General features: G+C 45.4%; 1 protein-coding gene across 2 annotated transcripts in view; it reads right to left on the bottom strand.

Annotated features, from left to right (window-relative positions):
• MYO1E (myosin IE) overlaps positions 1 to 27,897 on the bottom strand; it is a 193,375-nt gene that overhangs the window by 46,059 nt on the left and 119,419 nt on the right. For both annotated transcript variants that reach the window (XM_034994724.1, XM_034994725.1), the window contains 10 exons: positions 25,294 to 25,425; positions 22,851 to 22,985; positions 20,812 to 20,944; positions 14,876 to 15,072; positions 11,961 to 12,041; positions 11,571 to 11,657; positions 9,134 to 9,220; positions 7,976 to 8,143; positions 6,738 to 6,823; positions 4,536 to 4,617 (listed from right to left, as the gene is read on the bottom strand). In XM_034994724.1, coding sequence (XP_034850615.1) covers positions 4,536 to 4,617; positions 6,738 to 6,823; positions 7,976 to 8,143; positions 9,134 to 9,220; positions 11,571 to 11,657; positions 11,961 to 12,041; positions 14,876 to 15,072; positions 20,812 to 20,944; positions 22,851 to 22,985; positions 25,294 to 25,425 — 1,188 coding nt within the window. The remainder of the gene's footprint in view (positions 1 to 4,535; positions 4,618 to 6,737; positions 6,824 to 7,975; positions 8,144 to 9,133; positions 9,221 to 11,570; positions 11,658 to 11,960; positions 12,042 to 14,875; positions 15,073 to 20,811; positions 20,945 to 22,850; positions 22,986 to 25,293; positions 25,426 to 27,897) is intronic.

The raw sequence follows: 27,897 nt of genomic DNA on the forward strand, positions 1-27,897 counted from the left end.
TTCTCATAAACTTTTTTTTGGTGCGAGGGTGGGGCAGGGAAGAGAAATTATTTGCAAGGATAAAGCATCAAAGGCCCCTGTACTCTCTCTTTCTGGGCAATCCAACCAATGAAGAATCACTGTATTAAAATGATGGAAATTCATAAAGAGTGGGAGATACATCAAAATTCTCACTTCAGGGGCGCCTGGGTGGCTCAGTCGTTAAGCGTCTGCCTTCAACTCAGGTCATGATCCCAGGGTCCTGGGATCGAGCCCCACATCGGGCTCCCTGCTCGGTGGGAAGCCTGCTTTTCCCTTCCCACTCCCCCTGCTTGTGTTCCCTCTCTCACTGTGTCTCTCTCTGCCAAATAAATAAAATCTTTAAAAAAAAAAAAATCTCACTTCATTCACCTTCCTCAGCATGTCCTTTTACAAACCTGCTTTCTGAGTGGTAGGTAACCTGCACCTTCACCAAATACTCAATATGAAATCATCTCTTACTACCTGCGTACTGGGTACCCAAAAGGAAACTGGGCTCAAGCAGAGAAAGCCACATAAATAAAGCTGGAATTGCTTATGATGCATTTCAAATCATGAACATCTCCAACTCAGAAGAAAGAGCACGGCCCACGTCAGCATTCCCACCACCACACAGCTGAGCCTTTGTGGGGCCAAGGAGGAGGCCCACACAAACTCTCCTCCCAAGCAAATCAGTGTGAAGAGAGAAAACGTCTAAAGGACAACAGAGAAGGGATCTCGAAAGCCAGGAAACCATGACCAAGTCAGCAGAAGAGATCTGCCTGCAGTAGACAGTCCTCTTGCAATTAGGGCTTTGCTGTTGTCATGGGTTTGGGAAATCTGAAACCCTTGAGAAAAACTCTTGAGTATATTCAAAGCAAGAGGGTCCCTGGTGAGTTATGTTCTCTGTTTACAAGTGCAGGATATAACATGTGTTGCAATGCTTAGAGGCAAGGACAAACCTGTGGAGGCTGTACGGCCAAAGCAAAGCCCTATAGTGATAAAGGAAATGGACTTCCATCTCCTCTGTTGACGTCGATTGTATCTGAGAACAAATCTGATGATCTTTGCAACACAGAAGGTGGAGCTGGACAGTTTCTTTTTAAGTCTCCAAACTTGTTTTTATTTTTTTATATTTTAATTTTATCAAACCTTTTTAATTCCCAAGAATAACTTGGCAGACTCTTCAGGCCTAAGCTTTTAACAGCACACCTTTTCACCTTAGTGTGAACACACAGAGGGGCAAATGTGACCTGAGTGACCTACCAACTGACATGGGTCTCCTTAGCTCCAAGTAGTAACAGATGACATTTACTGAATGTGCACCAGGGGCTAGACACACGGACCTTCTCATTTCTGCCTCATGATTCTAAGCGATAGCTACTATTATTATTATTATTCTGATTTTTTTAGACAAGGAAATGTCACCATAAAGTACGCACTTAGTGACAAGCGCTGAGGCTTGAACTCAAGTGTGCAGCCTACCAAGTCTGTTCCTTAAACACAAGGCTATCCTGCCTTCCTAGGGAAGACAGGAGATAGTTTGGTGTGACATAAGAGGAATTAACATAGGGAGTGAGGAGTAGATAAAGCCTTGAGGTTGTGGGAAAATTCATTTTGGCAAATAGGAATACACCTCGACCATCGAAATTATCCTGAATTCAGCTATGGGTCAACCTTAGAGGTCTCCGGAGGTGGTTGGGAAGCAGCAACTGGATTTCTCCGGACTCTAGACCAGAACAGTCCAGGAGTTACGACAGAAGTCTACCAGAGGCACTGGCTCTGCAGAAGTATAAGGCAAAAGATGCAGACAGGACAGCGAGAAAAGGCTCAGGGTGAAGGCTCCTGTTCTACCTTCAACACAGATTACTAGCAAGACCAGGCTGGGGTTCAGCCTCTACTCTTTGCAAACTACATGACAAATCACTAAATTTCTCTGGGCCTCAGTTTCCCCATCTGTAAACTAAGTGGATTGAACTAGAAGACCTCTAATATCTTAATCTAAAGGTTGGAAAGGACATTAAAAGTCAATGAGTCCAGGGCGCCTGGGTGGCTCAGTCGGTTAAGCGACTGCCTTAGGCTCAGGTCATGATCCCGGGGTCCTGGGATCAAGTCCCGCATCAGGCTCCCTGCTCTGCGGGGAGCCTGCTTCTCCCTCCCCCACTCCCCCTGCTTGTGTTCCCTCTCTCGCTGTGTCTCTCTGTCAAACAAATAAATAAAATCTTTAAAAAAAAAAAAAAGTCAATGAGTCCAGTCTCCGCATGATGCTTTCGCCTCCTGACGTATCCACTCCACCAGAGTCTGCTCTCACTTAGATGAAGCCACGGGCCTGTCCACTTGGCCAGCGCTGAGCTCACTGCAATTTCCCACGGTGTCAATCTTTGACTCTCAATGCAAAACTGGTCTCTTCTAGTCACAACAATGTAGAATTTAGTGAAGCCTCAACATCAGAAAGTGCTATTAAATACAGCATACTATGATTTATAAATAAGAAAATAGAGGAGTTCTCACCAAATGAGTATTCATTAATCAGATCTTATAGATCAGTTTGAAATTTTAGAAGAATTAGAATATAATAGAATATCCAACACTAAAGCTACTTTGAACATAAATTTAATTTCTCTTCCAAGGAACTCCAGATCCCTTTAAATGTGTGCACTTCAGGGATATCATTAAGATGATACTTATTATCTGCAAAATACTGTGGATATGAGAGGTCTAAGAGATTGGCCATGGCTATGCGTCTCTAAAAGGTGTTTAAGAAGGGATTGTAAAACAGGGAGAATTTCATTCCCACGTGGAGGTAAACCATCAGACGAACATGGGTCACACATCCACAAAGGATGGTACCCCTAGGGGTAAGAATATGGACAGTATTACAATCCTACTTAAGCTGGCTGACTTGAGGTTGACCTCCCAAGACAATAGCCATCTTTGCAGTTGCTGCAATCCTGAATATTTTGATATGCCCAGAAGGTGGCAATTTTGAGCATTCAACTAGACAAGAATATGAAGGAAATAAAGAGGTCAAGTCTTCCAATGAGGAGAAAGATGCCTCTATCTCCATCCTCTGTTTTATAGGGAATAAGCTCAACTGAGAATCCAGACCACTTGAAAGTGAGTCATTGTAACCTTGATGATCTGGGCCCCTTGGATCTGAATGTGACAGTCTTGTGACTAGATTTTCCAGCCCAGAGCTAATCCTTATCCAGGACCTTGAAGTAAAGGCATGAGTCAGAAGCTTCACACAGACATTACTATCTGGGGCCTCATAAGAATGGCATCTGCTCTCTGCTGTGGACTCCCGGCTCCAGTGAACCCAATCCAGAGACCGTCCCAGGGCTACTAAACGTCTCTAGGACTCAAACGTCTCATGACTGTCCCCAGTCCCAGAGGACTCTACCCTCTAGTCCAAAACTGAGCTTGCATCTGACTTCCTCCTCCAAACCCGAAGGCTGCTCGCGCCTGGGATCTTCTCACTGCTATGAGGTCCTTTCCTTTATTCCAGCCAGTGTTCTTGCCCTCAGGGGCTGGGGAGGCAGGCTTCCATACAGGAAACAGAGAAGAGAGCCAGTGACAAGAACAGACAACCACCACCATGGCATCCAATGGCAGTGGTTGTGGAGGTGGAGCAAGATCTGGACGCACAGAGCCAGGGAGGGGGCACGGACACGCGCAGACAAGAGTCCACTAAGAATGAAGCCAAGTTGAGTAAGTGAGGCGCACAGGAGAGGGGCCCGATGGAGACGGAGCAGAGTGTAATCGGAGACCAGGTACATTCTGTGTGTATAATGTTTCCAGCAGTGCGTTACATGCCTTAGACGGATTGCTGAATTCAATAGGGTATGATTTTTTTTTAAAATAGTTTAGTGACTTTCTCACAGAATTACATGACTAAGTGTGTCTGACATAACCTCTAAGTTCAGAGTGTAATTAGGGACAATGAATTTCACCACACAGTGGCTCAGATAACACAGTGCACTCTCCACAGGGGCTCCCAAAAAACACTGGAGGAACTCCTTCTAGATGTTAAGACACGACCGGGCCAGATGTGCCCCTAATTTGCAGAAAGGAGGGGCTTGCAACAGCTAGTGGGGAGGGGGCTTAAACTGCCCCTGTAAGACCCAGGAGGATTCCAGGTACGTGAAGTTCCATAATTGGCAAGTGTTGGGGTCAGTCTGGAAAAAGGTCATCAAAATCCAAAATGTGGCTTTCAATCCTAAAATTTTCTCTGCTTGTTTAATGTGAATTCTTCCAGATTCCGATTAAAGCCATTTCCTCGTAGAAAGTAGCTGATTATCATCTGCTGACTGTGAAGCTATGAGGTGTTTAATGTCCATTTGGGGTTTCAGGACAACCAAGTCCAATTCGGCGTGCATCCTGTCCCTTTTTTCAAGCAGTGGCATTACGTCTGGACATCTTCTGTAACCGGGCTGATAACATCTCCCTGACCTCATCCTGGCCCAGGGTGCAGTTCCTAACTGCTAGAAAACCCTGCCTCTTACAGGCATCTATAAACCTCCCCAAATAGAACAAACCTTTATTTTGCTTCCGGCAGTAGTCGGGCGTCCCTTCTTGTCAGCTTGCAGATTTTCTGGAAATAAGGACTTTATAAAAGGTCTGGAAAGGGAGAAAGAAAATGGATTAGCAATCAGTGGGTACCTCGGGGGCTGAAAGCCTACTTCCATGGAGAATGGACAGAAAGGCCATGCAGAAGTGCATAACCTTGGCTCCAGAAAGGCCATCTGACTCAAAGCACGAGCCATCAAGGTGTGTCTCGGGGAAATAAGCAGTGGGCAAGAGAAACAGAGGAAGAATTCTAAGATCTAAGCACCTTAGCGTCTAAGCCTGGAAAACACACTTTAAAACTCTGCCTTTTCAATTTGCCCACGCATTGGAACCGAGGTACACCTTGACCAGAGGACACATGGAGGGAGTCAGTACGGGTTTGCTGCATTAAGATTAGTAAGACAGACCGGAGCTTGGGTATGTGTATGAACTGTCAAGATCCAGTGCAGATCCTGATTTGATCTAAGGCAGGGTTTCTCCATCTTGGTGCTATTGATACTGGGATCTGGGGCTGGAGAATTCTTTGTTGGGGTGGGGAGGGGTAGGCTGCCCTACACATTGTAGGTTATTCTGTAGCATCAGTGACCTTTGCCTACTCAATGGCAGTAGTCCACTGTGCCTCCCGCCCCTGCAAAAAACCTTGACAAACTGTGCTTTTGAGTACAAATCACTTTAAGTGGAACAGCAGTAATTCACCAATCCTTTGCCTGTTGAATAGATTTTCATTAATCGCTCCAATGGAGCTGCATTTGTTCATATGCACCAAGGCACGGGGCAGGGACAATGTCCTAGTAACCTCAGTGCCCCTGGTGTCTGGACACAGCCTGGCACATGGTGGGTGCTTGATAAATACGTGCTAGCTGACTGAATAAAGTCAGATGCGATTACAGATTTTTGCAGCAAACATGTTTAATAAGCAACAGACCGTGTCTATAGGACAGGAGTTTACATGGGAGCATCAACAGCTCTCAAACTCGGCAGTAATTTTAATAATTAAAAAAAAAAAAAAATCTGCGGGCGCCTGGGTGGCTCAGTTGGTTGAGCGACTACCTTCTGCTCAGGTCATGATCCTGGAGTCCCAGGATCGAGTCCCGCGTCGGGCTCCCTACTCGGCGGGGAGTCTGCTTCTCCCTCTGACCCTCCCCCCTCTCATGCTTTCTCTCTCTATCTCATTCTCTCTCTCAAAAAAATAAATAAAATCTTAAAAAAAAAAATCTGAAAGCAGGTCTGCACCTGACGGGCATAGAAACCCACAAGGCGGACTTCCGGCTGACTTGACGTTTTAAGAGAGGAGCAAATCGATTTTCTGTGTTTTCAAACAAAAACAAATTCAGGATCTCCAAAGCTGGGGCGTGAGCATGGGGAAGTACAGCACAGGGAGATGTGGGCCAGGGGAGTTGCAGGGGGCGGATGGAAGAGAATGAAATGGAGAAGAACAACTTCCAGCCAAAGCCTGAAAAGCACACTCGTTTTTCTTTTTTTAAATTTTATTTATTATTTGACAGAGAGAGAGACAGCGAGAGAGGGAACACAAGCAGGGGGAGTGGGAGAGGGAGAAGCAGGCTCTCCGCCTAGCAGGGAGCCCGATGCAGGGCTCGATCCCAGGACCCTGGGATCATGACCTGAGCCGAAGGCAGACGCTTAACGACTGGGCCACCCAGGCGCCCCAAGGAAATCCCTCTTAAGTTGCCCCTCCCAAATTTTTTGAGCCATTTTCCAAGTGCTTCGGGGACACGTCATCTCACATCCTGCTAAGCCTTTAGCCATTCAAAAAATTAAGTGACCGTGGAAAATTCCTGGGATGATATTCTAAAGGCAGAGTATCACAGAACCAGAACATTCCACTCTTAGTCAGAAATGGCCATCCCAACCCAACCCCAGGATAGTCGCCTCTCTCTGATTATACTGCTGAAAATGATGAAGCTAGGGGCCCTGAAGGGCATGCACATAGCACATAGAATCTGGAGGCAGAAGATGTTAGGGGTACATGGGATTGGAAAAGAAAAATTATTATGAAAAACCAAATTGTCCAGTTATAATCTAGACCTGAGAGCTCAAAGGAACTAACTGCTGACCACTCAAATGCCGTAAGTTGTTGTTTTTTTTTTTTTTAAACACTAAAAATTTGATCAAACCTACATCCCATGTCAGATAAGGCAAAACACACTTACAGCTCACTGCTCTGCATAAGCTCGATCAGATCCATAAAAAGCACATCACGGTTCCTTTCACAAAAGCCATCCATGTCATAGGATACCTGGCCAAGAATGGAAAGAAATCTAATTTTATCCTGTAAGTATTTCACTGAACAAAAAAAATCCAAGTTGGCATAGCTCTTCTTACCAGAATGTGAATATTTCCAGATGTACAATAGGGATTTCACCATGAACTGTCACATTAAGGCTGTGCATGTTTTATTTAACTTGTTAGCTAACTTACGTGGTGATGCTCTGTGGATGTTGATGAGTGGTACCCGGCTGCCTACATGGCCCAGATGATCTATGATCAGGACTCCAGCTACCATGACCACATACCCTTTCTCTAGTTAATCCACAGGACTGTCTAAGTAATAAACTTAATTCTTTCCCTAAATTTTCATTACAATAGAATAAAAGAAAACTCCTTCTGCTCATTAATCCATTGCAATGGGACATGTCATCTGAGGTTTTGCAATTTTTTCCACAAATGGTATCATAATTGGATCAAGTCAGCCAAAAACTCATGCTCAGGGACCCTGGTTAACAAGAGAGTAGATGGGATGAAAGGTGAGACCAGTGGATTTCCATAGGATTAGAAGACCCTAAATATCATGACCTCAACTCACTTATCTTTGTCTCACCGGCACCTAGACAAAGCCTGGTGCCCAGGAGGCACACAATAAGCATGCATCTTATGAGGACCAACATCAAAAGCAAGCCTTTACTTTTATTTATTTACTTATTTTAAGTAGGCTCCGTGCCTAACATGGGGCTTGAACTCATGATCCTGAGATCAAGAGTCGGATGTTCTACTGACTGAGCCAGCCAGGGGCCCCCAGAGCAAGCCTTATGTATACTCCCAGCAGGCACAGGCAGGTGAGGGATACAGGCTTGTGATTGCTGCAAGAGGCAAGACAAAAATCCATTCCTTCAGCAGTTAATATACACGCCAGGGCAATTCATGATTTAAAAATATGCAGTAGTGTCTACTACCCTTCGTTCTGCCTCTGCAAATACTTCATAGGTCCCGTGTTGTTGAATGAATGGATGAATGCTGAATGAATAAAATACAGAGAAGCAGAAGAAGCTATATGGATACTGTTATCAGTTGCCTCATGAGAAAACAGACCACAGACCCAAAGGCTTAATGAAGGCAGACACTGGGAAGGGTAACTTCTCCTATCCCGCGGAACCCCGTTCTCTGGACATACCTTTCCAGCATAATGGTGAATAATGAAGCCTTGGTTCCAGCTGTTGAAGTGCTCGTGATTCCCAATCTGCATCTGAAGTTTCTGCAGGAGCGTCTGATCTGCCCCCTCCCCTACTGCATGCATCGTGGCGCACACGTCATCCAGGATGCTCATGATCCCAGGAGGGTTCTGATGGGACCAAGTGAGCAAAGCCCCAATTCAGTGACTGTTGAAAGCCCCAGTTCAGTGGCTTATCAGGTCTTTTCTTTAGCAAGGAAATAGTTCCCCAGACTCAAGATACCATCTTGAAAGTCAGTCTTTCCCTTTGAGCAAGAATGCCATTAATAATCCCAAATGGGAGTTAACCGCTTAGATCCAATGATGGAGCAAAGTCCATTTTCAAAAAAAACGTTTAACTCTCTGAAGTTCTATTCAAACTCATATAAAGATCACTATCTGTTGACGCCTACTTGTACTAAGTTGCTTTTAAAAACCCAAAAGAAAAATGAAAACATTTTCCTTTGACCCTGATACATTTCTTAATGTTCGCTTTCAACCTGTTACCCACAGAGGCGTGGTTTACACGGCTACAGAGTGGACACATTCTCTCATGCATTTACTCTTTTCACATAGCATTATTTTATAAACAATCTCCATGCTTTACATAGTCTTCATACTTACTATTTTAATGTCTGTGTTTTCCTGCTCTGATACGCTATAGTTTATTTAAAGACTGAATTGTCTTTGGATGTTTTTACTATTTCCAGTTTTGGACTTTTATAAAAAACCAAACCAAACAAACAGTACTGTGGAGATCTCTGCCTACACCCTTCTTGTTTTCTTTTGGATAAATTTTAGGGCTACAGTCCTAGGAGCTGTATAGATGGTCCAGAAGGCAGGGCCAATTCTATGCCTCTTCATTCGCTATGCCACCCATTTAAGTCACAGACGTCTTCTCTCAGAATTCAGTAACAACTTCCATTTGTAAACTGACATTTTATTCATATACACATGTTCATATTACTACACAGACATCTATACACACAACTGATGTCATTGCTAAAATTCTCTGCGAATCAGAGTTATCACTTCCCCTACTCTAAAGCAATGACACAAGAGAACAAAAACCCACTTGACACAAACCTGTGTGCAGTGGAGACACACCAGACTGATACTTACAACTTTGTTCTCTATGAGGTCACACACGATTTTGTTATTAAAGTACTCAATGGGTGTCCATCTTATTCCCTCTTGAACATATTCTTCCTGAGGGACAGAAAGTGGGGATTCACATTATTACCCAATGAAGACTAGCTGGAATGCCACACAGATGACTAGTAAAGGCACAGAGATCACCATGAAAGAAAAATTTGAATGCCCTTTGACATAAAATGGGAACTGAAAGGAACATTTCATTGCTGGGTAATTTTCTTTTTCTTTTTTTTTTAAGTAAACTCTGTGCCCAACGTGGGGCTCAAAGACACGACCCTGAGATGAAGAGTCAAATGCTCTACCGACTAAGCCAGCCAGATGCCTCATGCTTGGTAATTTTTAATTTGAACCCTATGAAATTTGTTACCACACAATCATTTTTGATATACAAACGATGGCAATTTAATATGGCTTACCCTACAGGTCCAGTTACAAAATCATCTCTTTGAATTTAATGTAAGGAGAGCAGTACAGATTAGCCTCGAGGCACCCAAAGGGAAGGCCCCTCACTCAGGCCAGTTGCTCATTTAACTTGATGACCACCACCACGTTCTCCTGGTTTCCTTCCTTCCTCACCAATCTTGCTTTGTCAACTTCTTTCCAGATCTTCACCTGATGGAGTCTCTGGACTCAATCTTCCAGCCTTCCTATATTCTCAGCCCTGCTTCTCTAGGGGATTTCAATCAATCCCATGGTTTTAAATAGAACCTGCAGGCTAATGACCCCCGAATTCATTTCTCTAGTCTAGACCTCCCCGCTGAGTTCCAGGGTTATGCACATTTCATACATTAGAGTCTCTGTTCAGATGTGTCACAGGCCTTACAAATGGAACTTGTTCACTGGAGATCTGATTCTGCATTTCGCCAACCAACTCTCCTAATCTCACTCTTCAGCAAATCGCCTCACCATTGGCCCTGTGATTCAAGCTACAAAGGGAGCAATCATCTTTAATTCCTCTTTCCTTCTTGGCTCCTTGCTAATTATTTTGAGCAAGTCATGCTGACTCACTTTCCAAAACACAAGCTGAATCTGACCACCTCTCATGGTGTTACTACCTCTAATGGTACCATCATTGTCTACACCCCCACCATTTCTTGCCCAGTCTCCTAACTGGTTTTTAAACTTCCTATTCCTGTTTGTCTTCCCCTCAGCCCACTCCATAGGTCTATAGAGCCTGAATAACCTTTTCAAAAGCACAAATCAGACCATGTCATGCTCTGCTCAAAATTCCCCCAGGGTTTCCCATCATACCTCCTACGAAATGTGAAGCTTTTGCCACGCTGGACAACATTCCTATATGACCTAGGCTCTGCCTACATCATCCGGTCTCAGTCCCTACCACCCTTTACCCTGCTCTGACAGGATGGAAGGCTCGAACACCAGGGCAGAGATTTATGTGGAAACCGTTGCTCACTGGGATTCCCAGGCAGAGGCACGAACACTTCCATGACTTAATGTCCCCCAAATAGCCTTTCACATGTATAGTGGGTTGCATGTGTCCCCCAAGATTTCATGTCCTAGAACTTCGAAATGGAAGGTTTGGAAATAGGATCTTTGAGATATAGTTAAGCTAAGGATCTTGTAAATGAAATCATCCTGGATTTAGGGTGATCCCTTAATCCGATGACTGGTGTCTTTATAAGAGAAAGAAGAGGGAGATTTGGGCACAGAGAGACACACAGAGAGGAAAGGCCATGTGAAGGGAGAGGCAGAGCCTGGAGTTACACTGACACAGAACAAAGACCACCAGGAGCCTCAGAAGCTGGAAGAGGCCAGGAAGGCGTGTGGCCCTAGGAACACTTTGGTTTCAGACTCTGGCCTCCTGAACTGCGAGAGAAGACATTTCTGTTGTTTTAAGCCACTCAGTTGGTGGTACGTTGCGACAGCAACCCTAGGAATCCAAAACAACACGGAACCCAGAATCAAAGGGAACCTGCCCCGAACTTTGAGGAGAAACTATAACCAAGGCATGTTACTTCAAGTCAGAATGAAAACTATGAGCTTTGTTAAAGACACATTGATTTTTAAGGAAGACTAGGAGTAGAGCAAATCTGAGAAAACCCAAGTTTTTCCTCTGGAACACAGTCCATGCCATCGACAATTGGGGTTGGAACTAGGTTTCCATTTTCCACTTGGTCAATGAGTCAGAGTAGTAAAAGCAGCCAGTAATAAGTCCAACTTCAAAACATCACTTGCTTAAAGGAGAAAGAAACTGTAGCAGATGGTGTTTACATTTCATAGACTAAAATGTCACAACGGCATATGGTTTTTCTGCCTGACTTTATTAAGTGTATTTCCTAATACAAGACTAAAACTTGAATCTAGTACCGAAAGAGAGACTTTCATATCTTTTAAACAAAACACACTGGAAATAACACAGGAGGAAAGAAGAGGGACTGCTTACCTGTTCTGCCTTTAATGTCAGCTCAATAAAAATCTGCTGTAATTTTTCATTGACAAAATTGATACAGAACTGTTCAAAGCCATTTTTCTGAGGGGGAAAAAAAAGTTACTTGCATGTAATTGTTCTGTGACATCATTATAAAGTCATTTCTTAAGCGGTTAAATGAAATGTTTCAATGTGAGAAGCCTTAACAGAAATGTTGGAGGCATCCGTAGACAGCAACAAAGTTTATACTTAGGAGAAACTAATTTAGTAAAGGTACACGAACAACTTAAACAGAGGCAAAAAGGAACTGTAGTGGGTTTTTTCCCCATTACCTAGAATTGTTTCTTTCAAGCCAGATGAAATGCACCACCCTCCCACAGCCCCACTCGTCCAAACTGGCCTTACCTGGAATATTTCAAAGCCATAGATGTCCAGGACGCCAATGTTGTATTCTTCATGGTCCTTCTCCATTGCTTTGTTGATGGACTAGGAGAAAGTAACCAGCATGGCAGTCAACTCATTTCCTCTCAGAAAGGGGCACGCGTGGGGGAAAGGGAAAGGTACTGTCCCCAGCAAATGCTACTGAGGGCTGGAAACAGAGGATGACAAGAAGAGAGGTGACTTGCAGCTTCAAAAAAAAGCCTCGCTGCAAGGTCAAGTACTCTGGGAAGCCACCAGGATCCGAAAAAGCTACTACTGCTTAACGATGAAAGCCATTAACTTCCGGGTGTTAGTTTTTCCTCAGGAAGTCTGAAGAATTGGAAGAAAATGTCATCTCGGATGACTGAAGTAAAACCTACTTCGTATAAAGAACCAATAAGACAACATCCATAGGGGCGCCTGGGTGGCTCAGTCGGTTGAGCGACTGCCTTCGGCTCAGGTCATGATCCTGGAGTCCCTGGATCGAGTCCCACATCAGGCTCCCTGCTCAGCGGGGGGTCTGCTTCTCCCTCTGACCCTCTTCCCTCTCGTGCTGTCTCTCATTCTCTCTCTCAAATAAATAAAAATAAAATCTTAAAAAAAAAAAAAGACAACATCCATAAATATTATTTCCACTGACCCTGTTCAGTAGCCATGTATTGCCCCCAACACAGCTGGGAGGGATATCAACGTTGACGACAATGTCTGGTGTAGGAGCTGAGAGAGAGGGTGAGCCGGCTACGGATAATAACACCAATCATTATTATGAAAGTCATGAGAATATAAGCAGCCTCCGTGTATTTACCATTCACCGGTGCCCGGCTTTGCTCAGCGCTTTCCATGTGTTTCACTGAATCCTCACTATGATTTTGCCAATGACAGTGACATTAGAATCCCCAAGGCTGCCCTGGGCCAGACGCAGGGTCTGGGGTTCCATGGAATGGCACAACGTCTACCACGTCTGTGTTCTGGATCACTGTGAGAAGGGACATGCAAGCCAATGGCCAGACCTAACTCAAGAGGGTTGGTGTGGGTTCCACCAGGGGCCTCAGGAAGGCAGGCGGGGCACGCAGGGACAGAGGAGAAAAGTTCCCAGAGATGGTGAACACCCGGATGAATGTGGAAGCACCAGAGGTGTTTTCCGGGCCAAGAGAATGACGTGGCCTCTTTTGTGAGCTAATGCGTCATGACACACAGCCCTCAGCCCAGTGCTTGGCTCTTGCTCAGTGCCCAGGAAATGTTAGCTCTAGTTACATGGGGCGTCCATCTGCTTTTACCACACAAACAATTAAGGGCAGGCAAAAAGAAAGCAAGGTAGGAACCCCAGCACTGGAAGGCACGGGACGGGAAACAAAGAGATGAGAGTCGTGGGTTCTACTGTCAACTCTGCATCACTCTCTTGCTGAATGGCCTCGGGCAAATCCACCAATCCCTAGGCTTAAGATTCCCTTGTCAGTAAAACGAGGAGTCTGGACAAGTTAAAAGGATGACTAATGTTTAGTATGACCCTGACCTTCCACAGAAAGTACACAAAATAATTACCCTATCCTGCCCTGCCCTACTCAACCCTAACCACACCTAACCACACTTTAAGCCTGATAGATGTTGTTGCCAGGATTCACACAGATGTTTTGGAGCAAATGGCCATGCTGCTCTTCTCGCCCTAGGGTCCCCCTGTGGTTCTTTCTAGCTTGAACGTATAAAAGGCAGAGGAGTAGAAGAGCTAGAACACGGCCAAAGTACCTGGGTGTGATTCCTAGATTTATCACTTAAGGGTAGTGTGACTTTGGCTAAGTTCCTTAGCCTTTCCATACCTAAGTTATCTGTAAAACCGGGATAATAATGCCTGAGTCACGTGGTTGTGGGAAGACTCGCACTGTTTTGTCCTAAAATACTTAGAATGGCATCTGGCACATAGTAAGGGCTATAGAAATGTTTGCTATTTTATTCTACCATTCAGAGGCTACAGTGATTAGCACATGCTGTCCCTGGCAGTTCCATACGGCTGAAAGACTAATTTTCAGAGTCTATGCGTGGTATACATATATATGTGTATATATATCCTTATGCCATCATATAAACAGTCTATGGTAGTTTTAAAATATATCCAAAAACTCTTTGATACTCTTCCCTTCAAAAGGTAGAACCTAATTCTCCTCCCCTTAATGGTGGGCTGTCCTTAGTAACTTGCTTCTAACGAACAGAATATGGCAGAGTGTCAATATTCGAGTCCAAGCTTACAAATTAAAAGCTTTGTGGCTTCTTCCGTGTTCTCTCTCTTAGATCACTCCCTCTACGGGAAACCAACTGCCATGTTGTGAGGACATTCAAACAGCCCAAAAGAAGGCTCATGCAGCAGGGATCAGAGGTGTCCTGCCTAAAGCCATATAAGCGCACCATCTTAGAACGAGATCTTCCAAGCCTAGTCAAGCCTTCAGGTGACCGTAGCTACAATCATCATCTGGACTTCGGCCTCAACCCTACGTCAGAACCACCAAGCTAAGTCACTTGCAGAAATTGTGACAGAATAAATGCTTATTGGTTTAAGCCACTAAATTCAGGGTTAATTTGTAACACAGCAATACATGACAAATACAGTATTCTAAAGCTTTAGGCTCAAGAGTCAACCAAGTTTCATGACCACGGGTCTTCCCCTTTTCTGTTCTGTAGTTCTGGCTTTACTAAATACTTTGTTCGTAAGAAGCTGTTACCATATTAATGTCTTGCTGGACAATTCTAGAAGCAAAAGTGGGATTCCATAATCCCAGGGAGAGAGAATAAAAAGTGGAGGAGTAAGCTAACGGTTATAAGGAACAGGCCAAAACATGAAAACAAAGCCCTTAGTAGTTTTACTCTTTAGAGCTGAGACGTGAAACGCCACCAACGTTGTGTTTACTTACATCTACCAAGAAGTCAAAGACTCGGGCGTGCAGAGCCTTGGCGAGGGCGTCCCTGGTGTAACAGGCCTGCTCCACGTTGAGCGTCACATGGATGGACTCCGACTTGCCTCCCCACTTGCTATCCATCTGCCGGCTTGTGAGCTTTTCTTTCAACCTGTCCTGGTTTATCCCCAGAAGATATGCAGGAAAAGCCAAAACTAAAGAAAACAAAAGAAAACATGATTGTCTTTCAGAATTTTAACAGTTCACTTCGTAAACACGCGGAGGCACTTTTGCGTGGGTGCATGTGCACCTACAAGACACAAGACACCGTCACTGGCCCCCCAAAAACTTTCACTCTAGTCAAGACTGCATACCAGCAGTCTCACACACACCCATCTACTTTTTCTCGATTGTTCTATTACATGAGTCAATTCCTGTGACGGCTGAGACTTCCAATAATACAAATCAGTGATCCAGGAAGGACGGGGAACCAATCCCCCTGCTGAGATCACAGCTACATGCCTAAAATGGACATCTCTCCAAGCTTGCAAGGAAGCCCGGAAGGAACTAAATCCAGAGTCACTTCTTTGGCTCCAAAAACTGTTTTCTTCCTTTCTGGTACGGTGTTTTCATAGCATCTTTCCCAAAGATGTTGAAACACCTGGTATCAGGAAAGTAATAATGACAATATCATAATAATCACCTATTTCTTGAGTGCTTACCACATGTAGGTTTACTAGAGAAGACAGAACACAAAGTGTTAAGAAATCTTGGAGAGAGGGGGCGCCTGGGTGGCTCAGTTGGTTGGGCGACTGCCTTCGGCTCAGGTCATGATCCTGGAGTCCCGGGATCGAGTCCCGCATCGGGCTCCCTGCTTGGCAGGGAGTCTGCTTCTCCCTCTGACCCTCCTCCCTCTCATGCTCTCAGTCTCTCATTCTCTCTCTCTCAAATAAATAAAATCTTTAAAAAAAAGAAATCTTGGAGAGAGTCTAGATGAGGCATGGACAGCTTACCAAATTAAGAAGGCTACTAAAAGCCGAGTATGTGATACAGGGAGAAAATAAGGTCCTGGAGGAATTTAGAACAGGAAGGTATTATGACTTGCTGGGGTAGTCGAGGAAGATGTGGGATTCGGGTGGGGCCTGAAAGGATGAACAGGATTTGTACAGATGCAGAGGAAGAGGGAAGAGGGGAGTGCGGTGGGATGTGCCCAGGGGTGGAGGTAGCAGGGTAGGAGACACGGTAAAGGGCAGGAAGTGGACCAGCATTGGCCACAGTGGAAAGGTAGGCGGTTACAAGGTTAGGGTCAACCCTGACAGTGGAGGTCCTTGCATGGTAGGAGAAATTTAGGCTAGAGTCAAAGGGGGCCTGAATGGCTTCTGGGTGGGTGGGGGGGGTGTGATTTACGAGAAGTCTTTGGGAGAGGCAGATGGAGCGACATGGAGGGCATTGGTGCTATTCATCCCACAGCACACCCAAGCCATCCTAAGGACACGTAGTAACATGGCTTTGGTCTTCGAAGAGAAGAGCTGAATAGATGGCTTAGTAACTTATTCAGGCCATGAAACTTGCCAAGAGGAGGGCCAGTGATATAGATGGATTTTCTTGATTTCTGCTCCAAACACTCTAATATGAATAAATGACACCATTCTGGGTCATGAAAGAATGCTCAGATTTTTTGTAGTATGAATGAAAGATTTTCATGGACACAAATCCAAACTCTAAACTTGGGATATGAGTCTTTTTTCTGCATAAAACTGTATCAAAAGTTTCTGATAAAAGGATTTTGTTAAAGACTTTATGATAAGGCTCAAAAATCATAAGCCTCCCAATAAAGAATAATCTGAATTTCACAGATGGTGTTAGACTGAACGGGTTGACATTTCTCAGTAGATCCCTTCCAACGAGATTAAGTCAGTGAATGCATTTTGCAGAAGTCTATTGCCAGAGCAAGGTATTTATTATCTATGCTCGTGTTCTACCGAAATGCTCTGCCTCGTATAAGTGCTTCCTTTTACAAAGGGCATGTGAACAAAATCAAGGCACTCATTTGCCAATGGCCAATTCCTTTAGTTTGGTTTTCATGTTAACACATATGTTTAGGAATCTGGATGGGTCTTCCACTAAACTGAAACTTAAGCTTTGCACAGGACAAGGACGTAAGATGCCCATAAGGCAGACTAGACACATGCATGGTTGTTGGGAGAATCAAGAGACATTTACCAAAGTGTCTGACATGTAAGACGTCTTTACTAAGGGGAAGCTATGATGTTGGTTATTACCACCACCACTAGGCAGTTAGTCAGATACATACATGTCTCACTTGATAACAGTAGATATTATTACCAAGGGTTTAGAGTAAATTCACGAGGGCCCCTCACTGTTCATGGTAACTACACAGTAAATGCCTTGATATGATGAACAATTAGCCTCCATTTGTCTGTTTTATAAAACATGGGCGTCTCCCAAGCCCCTGATCATGCTAAAATAGGGACACAGTTAAAATATTTGGTAAAAATGGGGCACCGGGGTGGCTCAGTCATTAAACGTCTGCCCTCAGCTCAGGTCATGATCCCAGGGTCCTGGGATCGAGCCCCGCATTGGGCTCCCTGCTCAGTGGGGAGCCTGCTTCTCCTTCTCCCACTCCCCCTACTTGTGTTCCCTCTCTCACTGTGTCTCTCTGTCAAATAAAAATAAAATCTTTAAAAATAAATAAATAAAAATAAAATATTTTGTAAAACTGTTTATGCCATTATCTTTCTGACCATAACTAAAGAAATACAACACGAAGGGCTAGGTCCTTGGGTCCTTATCTAAGACTGAAAAAGAAACATACTAATGTCTGAGTCCCCCATAGCTTCTATAGAAGAGGTCGGGAGTGAAGGACAAGCACTTGAAAAACAAAACATGGCATCTGGCCAAGAATCAGAGCCACAAGCTTAGGGAGACCCCTAAAAAGTTTAGAGAGGAAATCTAGTACTCGCTTGGGAAAAAAAAAAAATCCATGCCATGTTTTTCAAGTACAAGCTTTTAGGGCCCTGTATTTTCTTCAGTGGCAGCCCTGGTGCTGAAATTATAGGGCTGCTCATACTGACTTCCTTCAGGCTGTGACCTTCCATGAGGGCATGTACAGGTGTGGCTGGAGAAGGACGTCAGTACATAAGCTTGGAGGCTGTGGGGAGGGAGCGAGGGAGGGAGGAGGCATTAATTTCAAAATGCTGCTATAACTCTGGTATCGTTAATCAGAGTTACGCAGAACATAAAAGAACCTGCTAGAAAATAATGTTGCAACACATTTTGATGATGAGAACAGATTTCTGTCATTGCATTGAAGTGTAAAGCAAAGTTGGATTAATTTTTTCTGGGTGCATCTGAAGTACAGAGGAGATAAACTAAAAAGATGTAGCAAAAACAAAATGCTGTTTGACAAATCTAAAAGAAATGGCAAGGTAAACGTGGGCTGTCTTCAGTGTTGAGGTTCCGTGTTCTCTAATCCATCGGTCACACCGCAAAAAAGATGGGCATCGTCACTCATACTTTCCATTGCTATTTTTGTATTTTTGTATTTTTTTTCCCTTCAACAACATTCACAGGTTAATGTCTTTGGAGCAAGACTTGTTTCCAAAAGTATGTCATCTTACTGTAGTGACTATGGGGAATACACATGTGCTTAAGCTGAGGTTTGTTTGCCTTCTAAGCAATGTACAGGTTTGTCTCAGGAAATCCTACAACTCCAGCAGTCTAAGGTTGGGTCAATAACACAATCTGTTGTCAATGAAGGTTGTTTTGCTTTATTAGGTCAGCTGTGACGGAATCTTACCATCTTTTTCTACAATAGCTAGAGGAAGTCTGCTTTCTTCTCTTATAAAAACATGGGCGAACACTTCCCTCTAAAAATTTATTCTACAGGAGGCACCCGGGTGGCTCAATCGGTTAAGCGTCTGCCTTTGGCTCAGGTCATGATCCCAGGGTCCTGGGATCGAGCCCGAGCCCCGTGTCGGGCTCCCTGCTCAGCGGGGAGTTTGCTTCCCTCTCCCTCTGCCTGCCGCTCCCCCTGCTTGTGCATGTGCTCATGCTCTCTGTCAAATAAATCAATAAAATCGTTAAAAAATAAAAATTTATTCCATGGGATATACTCAAACATGAGAAAGATGACACAAACCACGTTATTCATTTTAGTGTGTTCAGTGTTGTAATCTCGGAGGTTCCACCCTGATATCCACCAAGAGATGATTGGTTCAGTAAAAGTACACATAGCCAAGCAATGGCATACTGTGTAGCTAAAAAGGGATGAAGCTCTTAATGAATAGAATAATCTTCAAGACATAATGTGAAGTAAAAAAGCAACTGTAGAACATGATGTGTTATGCCCCCATTTACGCACAAAAGTGAGAAAAAAGAATGGATGGGCATCGCGGCTCAGGAACACATATTACCGGAAACCCTGGTGCCCTCTGGGGAAGGGAACAAGGCGACAAGCAAAGGGGGACACTCTGCTAAGGTAATGACTCATGTTAAGGTATACCAAGTGAGCAGGAAAGAAATCCTCAGAAGGAGGGTCCAACTCTTTGCTAGCTCTCTTTAGTCTCAAGCACAGCCTCACCTTGTCTCCACCACTCCAATCAAGGCATTACAAGGCAGTTGCCAATCCTGGGCCTTACCCAGTTGGCTGAGGAGGCTACTTCCTCCAGGCATCGATGTGCAATGAACCACTTCTTGGCTCAAGCATACGGGGGAAGGCTTGCTGTGTCAGAGTTGTTTTGTTCTCCAGCATAAAGAGGCAATAAAAGACTGTACTATCCAAGAAGGCAAGAGAAATTCATTCTGCTTCCAGAGCAACCACCAAGAAACCTACACTGTCAGTGTTAAAAAGGACAAGTGTTAATGACCCTCCTGGATACATACGTGCATTTGTTAAATGTGAAGGAAACTGTACATAAGTCTAGAAACATAGTGATTATTATTAGGTCCCGTTTCTAGACTCTATGCACACCGTGTATATTTATTGTTTTCCCCCACCACTCACTTCCCTGGTCAACATAATTCATCTTTCTCTTTATCAGATAGACATCAGAAGTTAGCAGAACTTCCCTCTTTTATCACAAAAGAAAACAAAAATATAAAAAAAGAACCTTATTTGGAATGGAAATAGCCTCCCTGCATTGTCAGCAATGAGTGGGATACTATTTATTACTAAGCATCTAAATTTATCATTCTGGAAGAATGCTGAGAAAGGAAGAAATGTCTTCCTGGGTGGTTAAAGGCTGTGTGGGTTGAGAGCAGCCTGGAAAGCCATCCGATGCCTCAGAGGCTAAAGTTGCCACACAAACCAATAACGTGTCTGCAAGAACGACCGATTTCTTCCCCAAGAGCAAACATGATCCTTCCGTCTTCAGGCTCTATTACAGAGGTGACCATGAAAGGTGATCACCAGCAATATCAACGCAACAGCCAGTGCCCATTCGTTTCTGTTTTCAGAATCCAATCTAAACCAGCCCCCAGATAAGCTCCGTCTGCGAGCTTTCCATACTGACATAAACACGATCAGCTGCTCTTCAGGACCGTGAGGTGAGCGGAGGCCCTACAGGTCACGTACAGAGATTTTTCTTAAGAGACCAGTCTTTGGAGTTATTTGGCTATTACTCTCATCTTCATTAAAGTATCACTTTATTTTTAAACCCAGGTGTGAAATTCGGCCAGACTCCCCCAAGGTTGATGGTAAATTGAAACTGAGACAATCTCATGAATGGTCTACTGGTGTGGGATGTGGTGAGGAGAGCAGGTGAACAGGAGAGGCCCGGACTCTCTGAAGGCCATTTGTTCTGCCCCAAAAGGACACAAGACTTCCCCAAATCCCTGGCTGAGACCCTAGCAAAGGACATCAGCCGGTTACCTGCGGTGGCGCCAACCGATTGTTCACCTGCATTCACCCGCCGTGCGCCAGAGCTACTCACACTCCTCACTCTCCACGGCCGCGTAATTGCCAACTTCCTTGAAGCTGATGTTCCCCAGGTGGAGGACGCCCGCCACGATCTGCAGCACCAGCATCTGCTCCTCCGCGAAGATCCCGATCACGTTCATCGCGTGCTGGAGGAGAAAAGAGAAATCATCCGGGTGGGTCAGCCGCCAGCTTGCTAAGCACGTAATAAAGAAGCCAAAGCTTAAACGTCCACAGTAGCCAAACTATGGGAAGAGCCCAGATGTCCATCAACAGATGAACGGATAAAGAAGATGTGGTGTGTGTATATACACGACGGAATATTATGCAACCATCAAAAATTTGAAATCTTGCCTTTTGCAAGGATGTGGACGGAACTAGAGGGTATTATGCTAAGCGAAATAAGTTAATCAGAGAAAGACAAGTATCATATGATCTCACTGATATGAGGAATTTGAGAAACAAGACAGAGGATCATAGGGGAAGGGAGGGAAAAATGAAACACAAAACCAGAGAGGGAGACAAACCATAAGAGACTCTGAATCTCAGGAAACAAACTGAGGGCTGCTGGAGTGGAGGGGGGTGGGAGGGATGGGGTGGCTGGGTGATGGACAATGGGGAGGGTATGTGTTGTGGGGAGCACTGTGTATCGTGTAAGACTGATGAATCACAGACCTGTACCCCTGAAACAAATAATAATGTTAATAAAAATAATAAAAAATTAAAAAAAAGAAGCCAAAGCTTAGATTGAGTTGTGCGGCCACATGGGACTTAGCTGGCAGTGGCAGCTGGAAGGCCCTGTAGGACACGGTCACTGCCCAATGCACTCACCCACTGTTCTCAAGTGTCAGGGGCACACTGGGAAGGCAGTTCTGTCTTTAGATCCAGCACACAATCCCCCGGCAGGAGATCTCCAGGAGCAGAGATACACAGAGGGAGCAGCAGGATACCCACAGTCAGCACCCTGTCCTTGTGCCCTGTGGGTGTCCCCTCTGCCACCCCCTCCCTCCAAGGGCACGGACGCCCCCTTTCCAGTTACTCCAAGGGGACTTCGGAGATCTTCTGCCACATCAGGAGGGCAAAAATAGATTGTACTTGAGAAAGGATCTTGATTAAAACTCTCCAGCAAATGAAATGAAAGCGTCAATAGGAAAGTCTTGTTTCTGAGGCCCGTTAACTTCAGTAAAACCAGCTGACACACCGAGACTTATTTACCTGAATCCTAAGAGCACCGCATGCTAGGACCAATGCAGGCCCCACATCTGCATTTCTTCTCCCTGCTCCCTTGAGGCCATGTGGCCCCTTGGTGCTGTCTTCTTTCCTGCACCCAGGATACAGTCTGCCTGAGCAGCCTGCCCCCCCACCAAGCAGGCCAGCTCCCCTCAAACCGCACCCCCGCTTGCCCTGTCAGGGTCCCCGCCTCGCTTCTGCGTCTGGGCTGAGGGTTGGGCCTGGCAGGAAGCTGACTCAAAAGGCAGAGGGTGATGCAGTTCTTTGAGGCTAAATGGGTGAACAGTCCAAGAAAGTTCTAAATTGACTTACTGAGTTGTTTCCCTGAAGATGTGACCCCTCAATAATGTTCCGGGGTTGACACTTGGTCCCATAACATGCACACTGTGGGGAGGGCATGGAGGCGAGGGCTGCCCTCTGCCCGTTCAGTATGGAGGTAAAGGGAATGCACTTGGAGGTGTTGGAAAAGATGAGAAGGGCGGTCTTCGCTTCACCTTTCTGAGGAAACAGCTCAGTTGTTGCATAAGCTCTAGGCAAACCGGGATGGTAAATGTATTACCTACAACAGTGTTCACCTGTTAATCAGAGACCCTGCGGGGTGGGGGTGGGGGATGAGGCATTCACTTCTTTACCCTTTTCAACTCATTCGATGGTCCTCAGGCAGCTGGGCGCACGGCTCTTGAAGAGTGCTTACACACAGGTTTAAGGAAATGGAGAGCTTGCAGCAGAATGAGGTGGAAATTTCCCACGGCTCTTCGCTCTTAACCCTCCCTGCCCTTTCGGCGCCGCAGAGCCCCCCCTGCCTGGCCCTGAGCCAGCACTTACCAGTGTTTCCTGAAACTCCCGCCTGTCGTCGATGTCGTCCACCTTGTAGGACCCAGAGAGGCTCAGGTAGTAGTAATAGTCCATGCTGGTGATGCCGAGGCTGTGCTTCTGCTCTGCAGAGGCGCCCTCGATGAGCTGGACAAAAGGAAGCGGGGTGTGGTGTGCCCACCAAGCTGAGGCCCCACGCCGGGGCCCAGGTGAGGAGCACGTTCTGACCCTGCCTTCTGAAATGATGGGTGCTCCTCGTCTCCGAAATATGGGCTTCAGGATAGCTGCTCTGCGGGTGGTAGCCCCGGATCATCTCTGCAAACTCGAGTTCTGACCTCTGGTAAGACCTACACGAGCTGAGACTTTCCCCTCGTCCAATGAGGAGAACTGCAGTGCTGTGTGGGTGAGAGCCCTCAGAGGAGTGGAAAACAAGCCAGGTTATATTACTTCGTTCTGCTCAACGTGCTTAGGGCTTTAGGACGTGCAGCTGCCCCTCGCGCTTCTCCCCACGGATGCCTGTGGAACAGCAGCCCCAGGTCCCGCGCTCCGGCATTCTGAAACCTCCTCCCCAGTGGACTGTCCCGCGGCTTTCTGTGCCCGCTCTGATGTTTGCCTTGGGTCCGAGCAAGGCCCTCTTAAAGGGCTCCCACCAGTGGTATGCTAGAAAGATATTCAACCATCAACTCACGGGGAGAAAAATGGATTTGTAGTGTTTGCTGACTGTCGTGGTGTAAATACTCCTACCACGACTGATTTCAGACTACCAAGAAAATAGCCCCGAAGGAAAAACTGCTTGGAAGGGATGCACACAGCCCTTGCGAGCTGGCTCTGCCTGCTCCAGCCCGGAGGGATTTAGGGAAAGAGAGGGCCTAGCCACACTTCTCCATCTCGGTCACGTTCCTCACGTCATCTCAGCTCCACGCCCCGCAAAGAGGGAACGTCATCTCCATTACAGAGAAGTTCTAGGTCACCCATGACATCGGGGTCCCTTAGCTTTCTTCTGCCTCTTCAAAATATCTTTGTGCTGGGGCGCCTGGGTGGCTCAGTCGTTAAGCGTCTGCCTTCGGCTCAGGTCACGATCCCAGGGACCTGGGATCGAGCCCCACATCGGGCTCCCTGCTCGGCGGGAAGCCTGCTTCTCCCTCTCCCACTCCCCCTGCTTGTGTTTGTGCTCTGGCTATCTCTCTGTCAAATAAATAAATACATAAATAATCTTTTTAAAAAAAATTCTTTGTGCCACCCTCTTCCTATTTTCCCCCTTCTGTGTTTCCTCCCCATCCGCATCACACAGCCTCTCATTTGCATCTTCAAACCGCTCCCCCCTTCTCAACCCTCTTCTGCCAGCAGACACATGCTGCTCTTGGCCGTAAGCTTTTCCTTGACTCTGAACTTCTCCAAGCCCCAGAATAAACTTCCTCATCACGCGCTAGCTAGCCACCTGCACGAATGATTTGCCATCATCTGAGATAGCTATCTAACTGAAAAGACTGTATGAGCTCCCGACACAGCTTTTAATTTCCTTCTAATCCAATGATCTTCAAACCATAACAATATTAACACAAAAAACAACTGTAGGCCTTTCTTCAAAGAAAATCTGACGTGTACCCCTGATACATGAAATGCTAATACATAAACTCATACATAAAGAAATTGTTTTGGTATCATTAGATTTCTTAAGTACTTAAAAAGATTTTAAAACGTAGGCGAATCCAAGGATACTCGAAGCCTTGGGACATAATCTAAGAGCAACCTGCACAGTGCTCTGGCCGCACTCTCCATGGCTTCCGCATGGCCAGGTCAGACCTTCCTGACCGGGGATTAAAGATCCTTAGCCCACCTCTAGCCTTTCCTCTGAGCTCCCCTTCGGGAGACTTCCACCCCTGCCAGCCGGTCCACCTGACTTGCCAGAGCAGCCTCCCCACCTCGTTCCCCTGCGCGCCCTCCGTACCTCTCCTCACCCTCCCAGCCACACCTCCCCACGTGGACTCCTGCCTGGCAAAGAATCAAGCACTCCTAGTTTTGTTCTGAAGTTATACTAACACTTCTTGATTACGTACTCTCCTCGCAGGTAGGGACATCCTCACAATTTTTTGCACATTGACTTATACATACTATAGTAATAAATATTCCTTGGCTTGGCAGACTAGATTGCCTAAACCTGAGAGCTGAGGGGAAAAAAAAATTTTTTTTTTAAAGATTTTATTTATTTATTTGAGAGAGGGAGAATGAGAGAGAGAGAGAGAGCCCATGAGAGAGGGGGAGGGTCAGAGGGAGAAGCAGACTCCCCACCAAGCAGGGAGCCCGATGCAGGACTCGATCCAGGGACTCCAGGATCATTAACTGAGCCGAAGGCAGTCGCCCAACCAACTGAGCCACCCAGGTGCCCCCCCCAATTTTTTTTTTTAATGTGGAGAAGGAATAAGGAAATAGGAAAGAAAAAAATATAAAGGAAAACCTGGTAAAATATGTGAAAACTCCGCTCTCCGGGGTTCCTCATCACCACCCTGGATTTTTCCAGAAGGAAGTTGGAGATCTTTCCACCATCTGGTTCCCCACCTGGACTGAACTGGATTTCAAAGTATTTTCCCTGCAAGAAAGTTAGGGATTTCCTTCAATGGTTGGTGAACAGAAACGTGATGTTCCAAACAGGCTTTGAATACAGCATATAATTCAAGGAAATTCATTAATGAAAGGTACATTCTGAATTATTCCCAGTTCTGATCAAGACTTCCTCACTTCTTCCTATCAGACAATAACCAGGGCTTTTGTCCAGTCACACGATTCTGAATTGAGAGACAGAATCTATCTTTCCAGCCCGACTAAATAAGGATATGCTGTATCCCTTGCCCATTTCCCCCCAGTGGGTGCTTGCCTGCTAAGCCGGAAGCTGTAAAGAATGGGACAGAAAATCTCAAGGTTCCCTTGATCTAGCAAGAACGAACTCCATCAGCCTCTTTCAGGGAGAAAAAATGTTCCCTCTGCCAGACGTATTTTCATGGCTTTGAGCAACAGGCACCCCTTTTACCTCTGGATCATCTAGCGTTCTTACATAAAGTAAAAACACTTGATTATAAACAATGTTCTTTCCAACTAGTTGTGGGTGTGGAGAGTTTTGTTACTGTCGTAGTTAATTATTTCCTTTTAAATTACTGCTCAGAAGGAACAAAGGAGAATAAAGCCTTGGGATTTAGCTGGAAAGGTGTCTAGATTTTTAAGGAAATGACATTTTCTCACTAGAGTCTGGTTGCTCTCCTGTCCTCGGAAAGGGCCAGGAGTGTAAATGTAGACGAAGGAAAAGATGAGAATGTGGGTGTTAGGGAGTGACAGCCTGGGTTCAAACTGGTGGAGCATGCCCAGCCTAACTGCATTTCACATTTTTAAATTTTAATATTTTAAAATATTAAATATTTTTAAAATGTGTACACTGATGAAATCCACCCATTTCAGGGCTGGCTCCTGCCAGGCCGCAAGTCTGGGACTAGAACCATAAACTCATTAAGGACAAGAAAAGCCCATTTCGTGTTTTTCCTGCTGCCTACAGCACCCACTACCTGCTGTGTTCCTCCTGCTAAGTCAACTGCAGATTCCAAGTATAAGAAAGGCTACAAAAGAAGGCCACCCTCTAATTGTCTATGTGTCTCATTCTGATGACTCTTCCCCCTTCCCCCAAATAAACCCCAAAACACCTAGAAGCACCAGACAGAGAGAAGGACCACAAACCATGTTATCCCAAATTGCAGTGCTTCCTGAGAAATGGTTGCTGAACAAGATTCCCCATGCTTCCTACTAAGATGACTATTCCTTCACCATCTTTTCCTTTTGGCACGTTTTGGAGGGAATAAATCAGTGTCTGTCCATGTGTACCCCCTAACCATTCCCCAACAATCTGGGGATGGGAATGAAACCAAACAGGACATCAAATCCAGGAATGGCAGGGGCTCCTGGGTGGCTCAGTTGGTTAAACGACTGCCTTCGGCTCAGGTCATGATCCTGGAGTCCCAGGATCAAGTCCCACATCAGGCTCCCTGCTTAGCGGGGAGTCTGTTTCTCCCCCTGACTCTCCTCCCTCTCGTGCTGTCTCTCATTTTCTCTCTCTCAAATAAATAAATAAAATCTTTAAAAAAAAAAAAAAAATCCAGGAATGGCAGATGTAGTAAATGACAAACTCTCAAGCCCTTCCAGAATGGTTTCGAAACCTTGGCTGCCCTGTTGCAAAGACCTGGGGAGCCTTTTTTTTTTTTTTTAAAGATTTTATTTATTTATTTGACAGAGCGAGCGAGCACAAGCAGGGGGAACAGTTGAGGGAGAGGGAGAAGCAGGTTCCCCGCCAAGCAGGGAGCCCGATGTGAGGCTTGATCCCAGGATCCTGGGATCAGGACCTGAGCCGAAGGCAGACATTTAACCATCTGAGCCACCCAGGCGCCCCCCCCCCTTTTTTTAAAAGATTTTATTTATTTATTTGAGACAGAGAATGTGAGAGAGAAAAAGCATGAGCAGAGCAGAGCAGAGAGAACGACACTGGTGGGAGCCCTTTAAGAGGGCCTTGCTCGGACCAAAGGCAACAACAGATGGAGCAGACGCCCCGCTGAGCAGGGAGCCCGATGCAGGGCTTGGGACTCTATCCCAGGACCCTGGGATCATGACCTGAGTTGAAGGCAGACGCTTAACCAAGACTGTCCACCCGGGTGCCCCCAGAGAAGTAAATCTATCTTTAGGGACTGGTACCCAAACCTGAGCAGTTCTAAAGAGCCTGGGTGATTTTTATATGTGGCCAAGGTGGAGAACCACTGTTCCAAACAATTCAAATTTGTTACATAAAAGTTAAAACTCCTAACAAGAGACCAAAAGTTTAGTTTTGTTGTAGAGCAGCCTGGGGGAAAAGAGGAACTTGTATGAAGAAAGGATGTTGTGTTTTCATAATTAAACGGAAAGAAATGTTGATTCTTGGTAATGTTTTATTTCTTAAGCTAGGTACCTGGAACACTGGTGTTCATTGTATTATTTTTAAATAGTGTTTGAAATATTTCATAATATATTTCTTAAAACTTGAAAAGATTGG

The sequence above is a fragment of the Mirounga leonina genome, unplaced genomic scaffold (assembly GCF_011800145.1).
Source record: "Mirounga leonina isolate KUSES-001 unplaced genomic scaffold, KU_Mleo_1.0 Mir_91, whole genome shotgun sequence".
In the NCBI taxonomy this organism is placed as follows: Eukaryota; Metazoa; Chordata; class Mammalia; order Carnivora; family Phocidae; genus Mirounga; species Mirounga leonina.